The 15,529-nt window shown below is 57.9% G+C and overlaps 1 protein-coding gene across 1 annotated transcript; it reads right to left on the bottom strand.

Moving 5' to 3' along the window:
• Positions 1 to 5,807: 5,807 nt before the first annotated feature.
• Positions 5,808 to 10,396, bottom strand: Dlx3 (distal-less homeobox 3). The gene is made up of 3 exons (XM_004633637.2): positions 10,072 to 10,396; positions 9,072 to 9,262; positions 5,808 to 7,496 (listed from the first exon to the last, which is right to left on the bottom strand). The coding sequence occupies exons 1-3, from the start codon at positions 10,394 to 10,396 to the stop codon at positions 7,149 to 7,151; spliced, it is 864 nt and encodes a 287-aa protein (XP_004633694.1). The 3' UTR covers positions 5,808 to 7,148.
• Between the last annotated feature and the right edge of the window lie 5,133 nt (positions 10,397 to 15,529).

Raw genomic sequence — 15,529 nt, 5'->3', positions numbered from 1 at the left:
CCAAAATGTTGGCTTTCCTTGTAGCCCTCCTTTTTCTCTAATTTTGCTCTGCAAACTTAGGTTGCTAACCATCCAGAAGTTGATATGTGTTTATATGTGTTGTCTCGCTGAATCTCCCCAGCAGCCCGAGAAGAGAGATATGAGTAGCTCTATTTTATAGCTGAGAGAAAGTAAGGCTCAGAAGGGGCACCTGAGCTTGCACCATCTGTGAGCTCGTCTGTAAGATGCCATAATAGGGGCCGGGGAGATGGCTCAGTGGAATAAGCGCTTCCCTGGCAAGTGCAAGGGCCTGAGTTCAATCCCCGGTTCCGCAAAAAAGAAAAAGAAAAAAGAAAAAGAAAGAAAAGAAAAAAGAAAAAGATGCCATAATAACTCGATAACTCGACAACAGGCTGTAAGGAATTTAAGTGAGACGGTGCCGGGGAAAGCTGCTAGTGTAGGGCCCGGTCCTGCGGTAGCGCCTTCCCTGCCCCTGCGTTGGGAGCATTTCCTGGCCCCTGGCCAGCTGTGGGACTTGGGCAGCCGCCCCTCCTCCCTGCACTGAGGACGCCGAGGACGCCTCATCCTTCCCGTCCCCATCAGTGATTCCTGAACCCAGGCCAGGCCTGGGTGGCCCCGGGGGTGGGTGTGGGGCAGTGCCACACGCGTTGCATGACGTGGCGGGCACCCTCTGTGCGCGGGGAAGGGCAGACTGCTGCCGTTTGCCAGGTGCGTGGCGCGGCCCGAGGGGGACGCCCCTCCCCCACCCAGCTAATCCTCAGGGCGCGGAGTCTTGGCCTCGCTTAGTCAGCACACCCTTGTGCTCAGCACACCCTTGTGCTCCGGTACCAATTTGCCCCCGGAGACAGGAGAGGAATTTGGGCCTCGGGGGTTGCCCTCCCCTCTGTCCTCCTGCCCAGCTCTGCCTCCTTGCTGGGCACTGTCCTAGCTGCTCCTAGTCCCTGACTCCCCACCTCTGGCAGAGAGACCCCAGGCCCTTCCTCAGTGTAACCCCAGCCTCTGAGTTCCCTGAGGCTCCTCTGGTCGGCAGACTAAGTCCCCACTGTCTGCCACCACAAGGAAGCCTCTGTCATTTACTGCCCAGGCAGACAGAAAGGCAGAGCAGGACTTCTGGTGCCTGGGGTGACCTTCCTGGGGCAACCTAGTCGTTACTCAGAGCCTACGACCTGTTAGCTGAACCCCAGAGAGGTTCATGAGTCCTGTCCAGACGTGGCTGGGGTGGGGGCAGAGGGCCCTACTGCCACTCCCGCGCTGTGTGACCCTGGGGAAGTGACACAGCCTCTCTGGGCCTGCGTCCTGATGGGTGGAGGACATGATGCGGGCGAGGGTGAAATCATTCAACTTCTGCAGTTGCTCGGGCCTGGAGAGTGGGTGCGGGTGTTCCTGTCACCTTTTAACCCCCAGCAGCCGGCCTGTACAGTGACCTTCCACTCAACCTCACAGTCTCTCCTCTGAGGATGAGAGGGAACAGTGTGAGCTGGCCTCGGGCGTCTACATGCCCTGTATGCATCCATGTACCTGCTGTTCCCTGGGTGCCCTGCTCCTGCAACCTGTGTGAGGCGCTGGCAGTGCACAGGCCGCGGTCCCTGCCCTTGTGCCTGGAGCCCCCAGTTAAGGCTGGCTCTGCCCCTCAGGACCTACACTGAAAGGTGTCCTCAGGCCCCTGGACTTCCAGCCCAGCAATGCTACCCAGGCTGAACAAAACCCCCTGGACCCTCACACCCGTGCTGGGTCTTGGAGCAAGAAGTAATGAAGAGGATGCCGTGCACTCGGTGCCCACCAGAGCCAGCACACAGACCTGCACGGTACAACTTGATGGTGCAAGGGTGACACAGGAGAAAGCTGGGTTTGGGGGCTGGAGTTGCTCAGAGGTTCCCCAGGGAAATGGCCAGTGGCCACAGGCCTTCTGGGGACTTCCAACCAGCCTGCCCATCTTTCGGCCCTGCCTGCTCCCCAAAGCGCCTCCCCTGAGCCCAGGGCCCCTGTAGAGCCCTCCACGTCCCGCTGCCCATCCCTGGAGCTGAGGAAGCCCAGCTCCGAGCACTTTTTGGCTTCTCCATCTCGGGCTGTTGGGTAGTTGGTAAACAGCTTATTAAGATAATAACATTGCAGTTAAAGCTGGAGCAACAGCAGCCAGGGTGCTGGCAGAAGGTCCCTCCGTCCCCTCTGGGCTGGGTTGACGCAACTCCACCGACTTGGCCAACCCAGGCCCTTACCCTGGTGCTAGGAGGATGGGCCTGGGAGGCTGGGATGCGGGGGTCCCCACTCAGCTACTCCCTGGTTCACTCACCTCATCCTGGGGGGTGGAGGAAAGTGATCTGTGGAGGGGTTGGGGCTGGGACTGGAACTCGGGAGGGTCTCATAGTCCCCTAGGACACCAGGTGGGTTAGAGGCCGGCTTCCCCTGGCAGGAAGAACAGGAGCTGTCCTCTCTCCAGAGAGATCAGGGGCTCCTTTTTCCAAGCCCAGGAGTCAGAGCGGTGGCAGGGGTGGGTGGAGGCACCCCCTAGATGTTGGACACTTTGAACCTGACTCTTAAATGAGCCCAGCACCCAAAGAGGAGTTTAGGGACCCTCTGGGTCTGTTCCTGTCCTCCCTTCAGCGCTGGCCTGGTGCATGGAGCCCCGGAGAGTGCAGGGGAACCTTACTCTGCGCGAACTCCCCAGGGAATGTCCCCTGCACCCTCGCACCTGCCTATGACATTCCTTTCGCCTTCGAAGGCATGACACAGATGCCACCCTTCTGGCCCCGGAGCTCCCAGCATATGGTCTGTGCCTTCCTTTCCCAGGCTTTGGCCATCCATGCCTGGCAGATAGCAAGTGCTCAATAAATACTGGCTGCTTTGGTCCAGGGCCTTCCTACTGAGCTGCATCCTTAGCCCTTTTCTTACTTTACATTTCAGGACAAGGTCTCGTTAAATTGGTAAGTTGTTAAGGCTGGGCTTGAACTTGGGATCCTCCTGCCTCAGCCTCACAGAGTGCTGGGATGACAGGCCTGTGCCACCAGAGCTGGGGAGGGGGCTAGTTACACTGCAGATGAGGAAGCTGACGTTTAGGAAGCCCGAAGCCACACAGTCAGCAGAGGGGCCGCGGCAGGATGCAAGCCCTGGTCTGCTGACTCTGGCTTGCCTCTTCCTGGTCACAGCGTGGAGCTTTGCTGAGGGCCTTCAGGGGAGGAAGCCCTGGCCTCCCCTCCAATTCTCATCCCCAAGGAAGAACCCAGAGAGGAGGGGTGTGGAGGTTTGGGGGCTCCAGCTCTCTGAGCTCTGCCCCAGACATCTTGAGAAATGAATGCAGAAAATCCCTCAGTACAGACCTGAGTTCAAATCCCAAACTGTCAAGTAGCTTTTGGTATGCAGAATTGGTAGGGATAAATTTCTCCCTTGTTTTCTTTTTTCTGGGGGTAATAGTTGTGGGTTTTGTTTTTTGGAGGATTGAACTCAGGCCCTTGTGTTTGCCAGGGAAGTGCTTGTTCCACTGAGCCATCTCCCCGGCCCCAAATTTTTTATTTTTATTTATTTATTTATTTTTGGCGGAGCCGGGTATTGAACTCGGGCCCTTGTGCTTGCCAGGGAAGCGCTTATTCCACTGAGCTCCCCAGCCCCTCTCCCTTGTTTTCTCTTTCCTCCCTCTGTTCCTTTCTTCCTTTTCCTTTCCTTTTTGTGTGAAGATCTATCCCAGGGCTGTGTGCACACTAAACACATACACTATGTCTGTAGCCTCAGTGTTCTCATCTGAAAAATGGGGCCCAAGCACTCACCTGCTAAGGTGTTCTGTAAGGATCACACCTGAAGTGCCTGGCAGAGGCAGATTAGCAAGTGCCAGCTGAGCTGTCCCTCAGACCTGGAGCACAGTGACCCTCAGGGCAGCCTGGGACTCCCTAGCCTGCCCCTTTCTTCTCTAAAGGTTGTCAGGACCTGGTGGGCATAGTCAAGGAGCCCCCATGCCAGCAGATGGGCTGAGTTGCTCCATCCTGGCATGCTGCCCAGCCCCCACCCAGGTCCTTGTCCCCTCAGCAGGCTGAAGAGGAGGAAGGGGAGGTCAGGGGTGGGGCTGACCCCCCAGAGGTCACCCAGGCAGTTAAGCCAGCCTGACAGAGCAGGGAGGAATTAGGGAGCTTACAACAGCTTTCATCCGCCTGCCCTCCCGCCCATCCTCCTCCTTCCTTCCTCTCTCCTTCTGCCCCTTTTCCCTTCTCCCTCCCTCTGCTGGCAGCCCAGCCCTAATAAAATGCAGTGTCTCCAGCGAGTCTGCCCGGCTGGCTGCCGCCTCCTGCTCCTGCTGCACGCAGCCCTCAAACCAAACTGCTCAGCTCAGCCCCGCCTGGCAGCTGCCACTTAACCCTTGCCAGCCCTCTGGCGTCTGTGGGCTGAGGCCTCCTCCCTTCCGCCTCCCTGGGTTGGGGCGGGGGAAGGGCTTGGGGGGCAGAAGAAGCAGAGTGGGATGGTGGGGAGGGGGTCCTGCCTGAAGACCCCAGCCTCCAAGGCCCTGGAATGTCCACCAAGCCCTCTCCGTGCTCCTGAGGTCCTTGCTTTCTCTCCTGCCTCTGCTTTGTGCCTCCCCAAATCTCCAGAGACCAGCAGGGTGGGGACTGTTATTCCCATTTGACAGATGAGCACACTGAGGGCCTGGCTGGGAGGCTCCGAGCTGAGTTGGGTCACTTCAGCTGCTGGGCGGTGCTGCTGATTCTCTAAACAAGATTTTCCATGCCAGGGAGCTCCCTTTGCCTCCGTGGGTGAGAGAGAATGTGTGTGTGTGTGTGTGTGTGTGTGTGTGTGTGTGTGTGTGTGATGCTCAAGGGACCTGAGTGCCTTTGTGTGCTTCTTTGTTGGGGCCCTGGCTGCGGCTTTGACTTTGTTCCATCCACGTGTTGCCACCGTGTCTCAGGTATATATCTACATCCTCAGAGGTCCCTGCAGATGACAGTCTGGCCTCAAGTGGGAGTGCATGAAAGTGTGAGGAGAGAGAGAGCGGTTACCCTGTGTCGGACAACAAGCTCCACAGTGTGTGCATGTGTCCTTGTGCCCCCACCTAGGCAAGGGCCGCCCTCTTCCCAGGAGGCCCAGTTGTCCCCCTGAGGGCTGACTTGGAGCTGAGGAGGGGTGTTGGAGTGTAAGGTCCTGAGTGAGGCCTGAGCCCTCCCTGAGCAGCTAACACAGACCCCACCCCACCCCCTCACCTCCTCTCCCAGCTGTGCCACCCCACAAGCTGTGGGAGCAGCGGGGTTTCCCCAGCCTGAGGCCCCACCCTCCCCCCAAGCTGGGAGGGACAGACGGAAGGCGAGGGGCTGGGAGCGCCTGGGTGTGGAGACAGGGGGTTTACACGCGTGTGCAAGCATGTCTGCGTGTGAGCTCAGGATCAAAGAGCAGCCCTGAGGTGACCTGGCAGCGGCGGCGGTGGCAAAGGGCAGCTGGCTGATAGGGGACGCCACGCTGCTGCCTCTGCCGCCTCAGAGAGAGCAAAGCAAGAGTCAGGTCAGCCACAGCTGGGAGCCTCCTGTCCAGCCCTGCCCAGCTTGGGGTGGCCACGGGCCAGGGACACCTGCCACCTGCGACCAGGCCCAGCCCAGGATCCCAGCAGTGAGGTCTCCCACAGGCCCTATCTCCCCCAGCCAGGAGCCCCTGGAGTCTCAGAGGTCCCCAAGTCCCAGGTGCCCCCCTAAGAGCTGCCTGCCACCAGCCTCCTGTTCAAAGAGCACAGAGGTTCTTTTCTTCTTTTTTATTAACATTATATATAAAGATGGGTCCAGTAAGAAAGCAGAATCGAGAAGGCTGGGAGGGGTGGGAGCTGGCTTCATTCCTGTACCTCTGGGGTGGGACTTGGAGACCCACCCCACCTCTCCGCACTCCTCTCCTCCCACGAAACCCAAATCCAGCCGGAGCCCACATCTCTCTCTTCTCAACACACAGGAGGACCCATCCAGAGAAAAAAGGTCACATAAATAGGAAACCACAGGAGGGAGGAGGCCGCTTCTCTCTGTTGCTCTTAAAAAAAAAAAAAAATACATACTCTCTCTCTATATGGCTACAGTCTTGCACCTCTCCTTCCATGTGTCAGCACACCAGGGGTGGAGACGCTTAGCTTTGGGGGGACGCCCGGGCCAGCCTCCTGGCTGCCAGCCCTCACCCCTAAGGCACTGGGTCACAGCCTTGCCCTTCCCACAGAGCACTACACTCACCCCAAATTCTCCAGCTCAGCTGAGTAATCTATCTCCAAGGACACCGGAAAGGGGGTGTCTGGGGACTTGTCTTGCCTGGCGCATCTCCGTGGAGACTGGGGGTTTGGCGGCAATCTGCCAACTTGTTGGAGGAGAGGAAGGGAGAGGAGGAGGGGGAAGAGGAAGAGGATGAGGAAGAGGAGCAGAGTGGGACAGAGTTCCCACTGAAGGGAAGGTTTGGTCCTATCTGGTAACAATGCCCTTTGTTTTCTTATTTTTTCAACAGCTTTTAAAACCAAGGTTGTGCAAAGTCCTGCACATGGAGGAAGAAATGGGGTCCTCAGGAGAAACATGAGAGATGCCCTCCCAGCAGAGGGCAAGGGGTGATGGCTCCCATAATCCTTCCCCGAAAGCCCCCACATAGTGAAAGATTCCCTGGCTAGGGGCGGTTTCTTTGGTTCAACCCTCGAATCCTGAACAAGGGCTACAAGTGCAGGCCAGGCGGCGGGCGGGGCCTCAGCCTGAGCCCCAGTGCTGATGTCCAATGTCTTTGGCAGGAGGGCCGTGCAGGCGGGAGAGGCCAGGCTGTTTAGGAGGAGCCTGGCGTGGCAGGGGTCAGCATCCATCAGGCCGGGCGCCCCAGCCTAGGCTCAGCTTACAAACACTCCGTGTCCACATCCCTGTCCCTGGTCTCCAGGCTGGGGAGTGGTTAGATTTGAGGTGCTCAAAGGTGATGAGCAAGTCCAGGCTCCCCTGGGGTGAATGTGCCCACATCCAGAGGGGCACCCCAGTTCTCAGCAGGGGGAGGGAGGTTTGGGGGACATTCTCAGCCCCTGCCAATTTCATCTGGAAGCTCTTGGGTCCCTGGAGAAGGGGCAGGGCAGGGAGGAAGCCGGCCTTCTCCGTGCTCCTCGGAGATTCCTGAGTGTTCCTAGGACGGAGGTACCTCTGCTTGGTCCTGGGTCCTTCGTTGGGAGTACAGGCCAGGGGGGCTCAGTACACAGCCCCAGGGTTGGGTGGGGGTCCTGGGGAGGCGTGATGCAGGGTGGAGGGCTGTGGTGGCTGCTGCTGTAAGTGGGGTCCACTCAGGTTCTGTGCGTGGTACCAGGAGTTGGTAGGGTCATCCAAGTAGCTGGGGGAGGCACTGTATGGGAGCGGCGGGGGCAGCTGGCTGCGGGCAGGGGCTGGCGTGGAGTGCGAGGAGGTGTCCCAGAGGGCTGGTGACGGTGGGGAGTTGCAGGCCATGGAGTCGCTGTTGTTGGGGCTGTGCTCCAGGGGGACCTCACCATTCTTGTACAGCTTCTTGAACTTGGACCGACGGTTCTGGAACCAGATTTTCACCTGGGTGGGAGAAGACAGGAGCAGTTGGTTAGCACTCAGGGTGGAGAGGAAAACCCTGCCGGGAATGCAGCGTGGACCAGGCCAGGCCAGCTCCTGACATCACTGAGCGAAAAGCACACGACACCCAGGCTTCCTGCCTCCCTGGCCAGCAACCCCTTCTACCCGGCTGGAACAGAGGCCAGGAACACTGGACTGCCTGGTCCAGGGTCTGCTCCCCCACTGTGTGGCTTAAACCCTCTGGTCTGACATTCCTCTCCCCTGCAAAATGGGGACAGTGACAGCACTGCTACCACTCAGGGTCATTATGAGGCTCAAGTAAGCTAGGACACCTGAAAAACTTAGGACAGGCCCAAAACAGCAAGCATGCAATCAACCCAGATAGGCTGGTATCTAGACCACCACATACCAATACACCACATGGAACATGGGCCGTTTGTGACATTTCATCCATGTTAGATGCCATAAACAGAAGGATGCAAATATGCAAGCACACCCCCACGCACACGTCTCCATGCCCAGCCACATACCCACTCAGGTTTACACACAGATGCCAGACACACACACACACACACAGATCCACCCAAGTAAACAACACGCGCATTCACACGCGTGCTCAGGAACCAGGTCCTCCAGGGCTCAGGCTTGGTAATGGAGGTGACCTGGGGACTCAGGAGCAGGTGAGCCATGGTTCCCCAAATTTCCCCTGGGGTATCTCCCCCTCCCCCTGCCGCTCCCCACCCGGTGACTGGCACAAACAATGAATCAGCTCCTTACCGGGTGACCCAGATTCCCGGCGGACAGGGCCCCACGCAGCCACAACCAAGGCCCGCCTGCCAACACCTGCAGCCAGCCAGGCATCCCTGCTCCTCCCCTGAGCAGACACAGGCTGCTGGGGGCTTCAGGGGCAGGCAGTGGGTGGCAGCGGGGCTCCCTGGCCTGACTCCCAGCAGAGGAAGGGCTGAGCACTTGGGTGCTGAGCAAGACTGGGGTGTCATGGCCCCAGTACAGTGTTTCTGTACTCTGGTGCTCACTGGGGTGCAGCCCCCATCTTGTACATGGTGACCCCTGAAGGGTCACACTCCTTATGCAAGCATCCTCATGTGTGCGCAGACCTTGGTGCACAATCCAATCCAATGCACATGCACACCTGTCTCCAAGCCGGGGTAACCCCTGCACATGCACACCTAGCCAGGGAATAAAAGGACCCCTTGGACTCCAGCCATTCCAGCCACACCGCTGGGGATCTTGGGACCTGGAGATTCTGGAACAGAGGGATGCAGGCTTCTCTCTCTGCCAGGCACCCACCATTGTGTGGGATCACAACTGCGCGTGCGCGCGTGCACACACACACACACACACACACACACACACACACACAGAGCAGGCATGCTAAAGCAGGACCTCTACAGAATCTGAGGCGTGAAGTCCTCTTTCCCTCAGGCAAGGGTTCCCAGAACCAGCGCAGGGCCCTTGGGCAACCAACCAGTCAGGCTCCGCTGAGCCTGGGGGACTCTCGGGGCCTCAGTGCTCCCTGTCTCCCTCCTCCCTCCAGGCCCTCGCGGGCTCAGTACCAACCTGTGTCTGAGTGAGGCCCAGCTGCGCAGCCAGCTCTGCGCGCTCAGGCAGCGCGAGGTACTGGGCTTTCTGGAAGCGGCGCTGCAGGGCAGCCAGCTGGTAGCTGGAGTAGATAGTGCGCGGCTTTCGGACCTTCTTGGGCTTCCCGTTCACCATGCGCACCTCGGCTTCCGGCTCTTCCTTCACTGACACTGCGGGACGCATGAGTGGGGGGCGGTTCAGCCTTGGTTTGCGACCCTGCGGCGCCCCGTCCCGCCCTCCGACTCGTCTTTGCCCGCGCTAAGGAGGGAGCCGCGGCGACGGAGCCGGACGGGTGGCCGCCCACGACGCGGCGCTCCCAGCTCCGGCCCGCAGCCTCCCTCCCGGGCCCGACGCGCTCTCCCAGTCGCGCCGTGCGGAGCGGGGGGCTGCTTCTCGGCTTGCCCTCTGCAGCCGTCCGAACTCTGCCTTTCCATTTTAGAATAGTTTTAGATTTTCAGGAAAGTCGTAGGAATACTTTCCTTCCTGCCCTCCTGCGTTTCTTTTCCTTCTTCTTTTTCCTTTCTTTCTCTCGTTTCTTTCCTTCTTGTCGCCTCCTCCTCCCCTCCCTCCTCCCCTCTCCTCTGTTCTCTTTATCTCTGTCTTTCCCCGTTCCCTTCTTGCCACTTTTCTCGCTTTCTCCATCCCCACTTTCTCCTGACTTCGCTGTCCTCCTGGCGGTCCCTCGCTCTTCCCTGGAGCACGGGTCTCCGCGGAGCGCCGGCGAGGGAGCCCCGCGATTCCGGGGCTCACGACAGGCCGGATCTTCGCCCAGCGGGGGCGCACGGCCCGACCGCGCCGGAGACGCTCGCAGCCTAGAGACTGGAAGGTCGCCTGTCCCCTCCGGGGCCATCCGACCACCCCCTCGGATCCCAGGCAGGACATTCTTGCCCTGGAGCCTTCCCCAGCCGCGGCTCGCAGTCCCGCCCGTCTCGGCGCCGGGACCCTGCCCGGCCCGCGCCCTCCCGGCGCCCGCCCTCACCTGGGTCCTGCGCGGGCAGCGGCTGCTCGCGGTAGGCGCCGTACTGCCGGTAGGAGCCCGCGTACGTGTATTCCGACTTGGGCGAGTAGGCGCCCGTGCCCGCGAGCCCGTTCAGGTTGAACTGGTGGTGGTAGGCGTAGGGGTTCACCGTCTGGGCGTAGGGCTGGCCGGAGTAGAAATCGTGCTGTGGAGCGCTGTAGTAGCCCAGGTCCGTGACCGAGGACTCGGGCAGGGTGGGCGAGTCCTTGGAGCCCGCATGGCAGCTCAGCGAGCTGGAGATGTCGGTCAGGATGCTGCTGAGCTTGCGGTCGAAGGAGCCGCTCATGCTGGCGGGCGCCGCACCCCCGGGCTGGCTCTGCGAGGACGGGGGCGCGGGGAGGGCGGCGGGGGGCGCGCGGGGAGGGCCGGCCGCGTCTGGGGAGGGGGTAGCCGAGGGCGCCTAGACCATCGCCGGCCGTCGGGCAGTCGCTTGCGTCCCAAGCCACAAATGCAGCCAGCTCCGCCCGGCCAGCCGGTTATAGACTCAATGTTGGAGCCGCGGAGGGAGGCTCCTGCGCGCTGATTGGCTGCGAGTCCTGCCTTCGAGGCAAAACACGCTCGGCGCCCTCGCTCCCCCCCATTCTTTGTTGTTACCCAAAACGCAGGCAGACACACACACACACACACACACACACACACACACACACACACACGCCTCATTTCTCCCACCGCTCCAGATAACCCCTGTGAAAGAGGGGTGGGGGCGATTACAGATCCCCCAGGATCTGTCTGTCTGTCAATCCCTCTGTCTCTGTCTTCTTGTCTGGGAGTGGAATTAGGGGAGATGGGAAAGAAGGAGAATTTTCCCACTGGGGGTTCGTGGCAAGAGGTGGCCCAAAGTGTTGGGGGGCGGGGGGCTCGCTATGCTAATAACAGGCAAAGTGGTAAGAACCAGCATTCATGGAACTACCTTAATCTCCCTTGAAATTAAGAGGAAAAAAATTTCTAGGTTAGAGGAAGTATTTAAGTATACTCACCTTTATCTTTACAGCAAAGCAGCCATAGAGTTTTTTAAAAATTGGGGACCCATCAGTCAAAAGCACTTTGGGTTTACAAAAATTCTAAATTAGCCCTGGGAGGATCCTACCGTGGAAAAAACTGTGGATTTAGGGGCTGAGGGAAGGGGTCGGGTGACAGAGCTATCATACAGCTCCAGGGATGGCTGTGGCCCAGTGGGGAGCCAGGGGCCTGTGGTCCTCAGGGGCTCATACAGGACACAGGCTGAGCCCAGCTTCAGGAGTCTGAGGGAGGATTCAGTGCAGAATGGAACAGCCTCGGGTGCGGGGCGCCTCGGTGTGCGATGTGCCGATTTCACGCGTCCACAGCACACAGAAGAGAGACAGGAGTGCGCGTGTGTGAGAACGCGTGGCAGTGTGCATGGCAGAGTGCGTGGCAGGCTCAGGCAGTGGGGGCAGGGCTGTGGGACCTCCGTTCCGTGTGATGTGCAGGTGTGAAGGGACCTCGCATTTCCTTCCCAGGCCCCAACAGCTAGGAACCGCGATGCTCCATCATGAAAGTCCTGATGAGGAAAAGACTCCCCTTCCTGGGAACCCCCAATTCCTTGTCGTGCTGGCCCACAAAACCCAGCTCCCAGGTCATCCCGGCTGTTCCTGATGCCTGGCTTATCTCTCCCTGCCACCGCACTTCCACTCCCTGCCTTGAATTTGAGGGGGAGCATCTTCCAGCCTCACTTCCTAGCCCCCCATTTTCCTGTCCTACGGCCCTGTCTGGCCAGGCCAAGCCCCAGGACGCGCAGTGCCGGCGCGCCACCTCGTGGTTGTTCTGGGGCTCTACAGCTCCCAAGTCCCGCTCGCCGAGGGTCTCCGGGGAGGGGGGTCTCCTGAGAAGACCCGGCCAGCCCGAGAAACGTATAAAGGGCTCCGTGTCCATGCCCAAAGCCAGAGCCTACAGCACAGAGTGGCAGCTGGCCGGGACAGGGTCGTCGATTGAGCCCGGGGACAGGAGCGGGTGCGCGCGCCGGGGTGGCCGCCGCGTGGGAAAGGTGGGGGCGGGGGCGCAAGGCCGCGCTATCTGCCTGTCTATCTGCGCGTCCCCCCAGCGCCTATCGCCCGCCGCCCCGAGCCCGTGGCGGGGCGAGTTGCCACCCGCTCCGGATGCCCTCTGTTCTGCTGCCAAGAGGGCTCCCAGAGAGCCCGCGGCCCGGGGCAGGGAGGGCAGGGGGCGGGCGCCGCCCCTGGGTGGCAGGGGAAGGCGGGCAGGGCCGGGTCTGGACCCCAGCGCCTCACGGGACAGGGACGGCCCCGGCAAGCCCCTTCCCCGGCCCATTCATTCCTCATCTGCGCCGAGGCTCTCCTCCCCCTCGACAGCGGCGGCTCCTGGGTAAAGCGGCCGAGTTGCAAACCTGCCAGATTCCGAGAGGGTGGTAGTGTGGGGTAATGCTAGGGTGATTGCTAAGCTCCATTCTTCTGCGCTCTGGAAATTCTGAATTCTAGAAGTGGGCTAAAAACTGCAGCATCAGGAGCTTCAACGAGCAATTAAACCACCGTGTGGTCATGTGGGTTCGCATCTCGTTCCCCATGGCGTGGCGTGCCCGACTGCCTGTCTCATTCATCGCTACCTTCCAGGCACCTAGGACGATGAGGCTAAGGGGGTATTTGTTGAGTGACTAAAAGAGATTCCCTAATCAGAACTCCGGGCTGAGGTTGAGGCGGCGTGGTGGGAGACAGGGGACAGTCCTGTGCACAGCCGTATCAAGTGGCCGCAGACACCGCGCTCTAGAAAGCCGGCTTGACTGAGCGCAGGAACACGGTGGAGGACCGAGGACAGCATTGCCTGGGCGGCGGGCGCCATCTAGTGGTCACCATGGGAGGTGGCGAGATCCGAGGCCTGGCCTCTACCTGCCAGGTAGGGGTCCTTGTTCCCTGAGCTACTCAATAGAGCCCTGCCTCAGAACAACCCAAAAGATAAAAAATAAAAATAAATTCTAGGACCACTGAATCCCAAAGGGGACCGTCCCCTCGCCTTTGCTCCCAATCCCTTGGAGCTGTGCCCCAACCCAACACTGCAGCCTGGTGGTCCTTGGGCGTTCGCCACCCAGGAGGCCGCAGATCTTTATGCTGTGGCAGCCCACGCTAGGTGCCTGGGATGTGAGGTCACGACTCGCACCCTGTCCTCTCCGCGGAGCTCAAGTTCTCACCTGGAGTGCACACATGGGCGACCAGGTGCCATGACCACCCAAGGGGGCCTGTGTCCCATGCAGAGGCAGGAGGATGTCTGAAGGCCAGGCGGGATTCAACCCGGAGCTGCACAGATGGGCGGAAGGAGGAGTCAGGGCCATGACCAAGGCCTTTGCAAAGGTGCGTGGAACTTCCCGGGGTGCAGCAGGCGGGGTCCGGGACCCTGGACAGAGGGTGCAGAACTCAGCAGAAGACTGGGCTTTATTCGGAGACGGGGGAGCCGCAGAAAGGTGTCAATCACGGAAAGCCACGTTTACATTTTCTTTTTCTTTTTTTCTGAAGGCCTGAGTTCAAACCGGGGATTGAACTCAGGCCCTTGCACTTGCCAGGAAAGATCTTATTCTACTGAGCCATCTCCCCGGCTCCCTTTCTTTCTTTCCTTCCTATCCTTCCTTCCTTCCTTCCTTCCTTCCTTCCTTCCTTCCTTCCTTCCTTCCTTCCCTCCTTCCTTCCTTTCTTCCCTTCGTTTTTCAGTACAGGGTCTACAAGGTATTCAGGGTCTCACTACACAGATCAGACTCGTAGTGATCCTCCTGTGTTCAGCCTCCCAAGCACTGGGCTTACAGGCACAGGCCACCATGCCCAGTTTGAATGGCGGTCTCAGCGCGCCCCGGGGGCAGGGGTGGCCCTGCCCTGGGGATGAACCTCCTGCCCTGCATCTGCCTAAGCAGGCACTTTAATCCCCTGAGCTATCTGGCTAGCCCTCATGTTTGGGTTTCCTTCTTTTTAACATTTATTTAACTGGTAGATTTTTTTTTTATTACTGCTTCATTTTCATTGCTTGTTATTAGATTTTTTTTAAAGAAGAATACAAAATGCTAAAAAAAAAAGAAAAAAATTAGAAATGATACAGGACTTTACTAAGAATAATAATAGGAATTCAACAATAGTTGCTGTTACATAATGTTATCTTCAAATTAATTGTTTAGATTACCAGATATAAACATGCAAAGAGCAAGAGATATAGCTCAGTGGCATAAATGCCTTCCTGGCAAGCACAAGGTCCTGAGTTCAATCCCTGGTCCAAAAATTAAAAAAAATAAAAAACATGCAAAGTTTTTTTTTTTTTTTAAAGTATAAGAAATCAAAAAGAAGAAAAACTTGGGCTGGCGAGATGGCTCAGTGGTCTAAAGCACCTACTTAGAACAAGTTTAGCAAAGCTAAGGGACCACGGTTCAATCCCCAGCACCACATGCCAGCCAGCCCCGCCCCCTGGTGGGCTGAGCTGGCCACACACACACACACACACACACACACACAAATAAATAAATAAAAAATAAAAATTAAAAAAAAAAAAGAAGAAGAAAAACTTAAGCATTAACTGCTCCTTTCAATAGACCAGCAGAAGCCAGCTCTCCAGTTATCCAAGCTACCCTACATATATAGTAAATATGTCCTTTGTCCTTTCTTCCATCCTTTCCTCATCCCAGCCTTTCCTTCGCTGAACAGGCTCCTTCCCGTTCCCAGTGTCTAGTGTACTATTCAGATTTTATTTACTCTTCCAGGTTCTCACACTTGTGACACAGCATGGTGTTTGCACATGTGGGGCTGATGCTCTTCACTTACCAGTGTGGTCTCTAGTTTCATCCATTTACATAGGAAAGCCTCAAGTTTATATTTTTTATAGCTGAGTAATACTCCATTGTGTAAAAAATACCACATCTTTTTTTTAATCCATTCTTTTGGTTTTTTCGTATTTAGTACAGCGTCTAAAGGGTCTCACTACACAAATCAGACTCATAGTGAGCCTCCTGTTTTCAGCTTCCCAAGCCCTGGGATTATAGGCTCACATCACCATGCCCAGTCTCAATTGCTGTCTCAGTGTGCCCCGGGGGCGGAGCTGGCACTGCAGGCTGGGGTGGAACCCCCGGTCCCTGCGTCTGTCTAGACAGGTGCTTCCCTCCGTATTTATCCATTCCTCAGTTGATGGGCAGTTGGGTTGCTTCCAGGATTTAGCTATGTGCTGCTATAAACATTGGCACACATATGTCACTGTGGTATGTTTTCAGATCATGTGGAAAAATACCTGCGAGGGGAATAGCTAGCTTGAGCAGGACCTCCCATCTTAGCCTTTTGTGAATCTCTTTGGTTGACGTCTTTTTTTTTTTTATTTTTATTTATTTATTTATGTGTGTGTGTGTGTGTGTGTGTGTGTGTGTGTGGCCAGCTTAGCCCACCAGGGGGCGGGGCTGGCTGGCATGTGGTGCTGGGGGATTGAACCG

This window comes from Octodon degus, unplaced genomic scaffold, assembly GCF_000260255.1.
Source record: "Octodon degus isolate 3935 unplaced genomic scaffold, OctDeg1.0 scaffold00056, whole genome shotgun sequence".
NCBI classification, from domain to species: domain Eukaryota; kingdom Metazoa; phylum Chordata; class Mammalia; order Rodentia; family Octodontidae; genus Octodon; species Octodon degus.
The sequence above is the reverse complement of the archived record's forward strand: the minus strand, read 5'-3'. Positions and strand labels throughout refer to the sequence as shown.

Coding starts and splice junctions, on each gene's coding strand:
- Dlx3 (XM_004633637.2), bottom strand. CDS start 10,396: ATGAGCGGCTCCTTCGACCGCAAGCTCAGCAGCATCCTGACCGACATC. Junction 9,263..10,071: donor GCTGCCCGCGCAGGACCCAG/GTGAGGGCGGGC, acceptor TGCGTCCCGCAG/TGTCAGTGAAGGAAGAGCCG. Junction 7,497..9,071: donor TGGGCCTCACTCAGACACAG/GTTGGTACTGAG, acceptor TCTCCCACCCAG/GTGAAAATCTGGTTCCAGAA.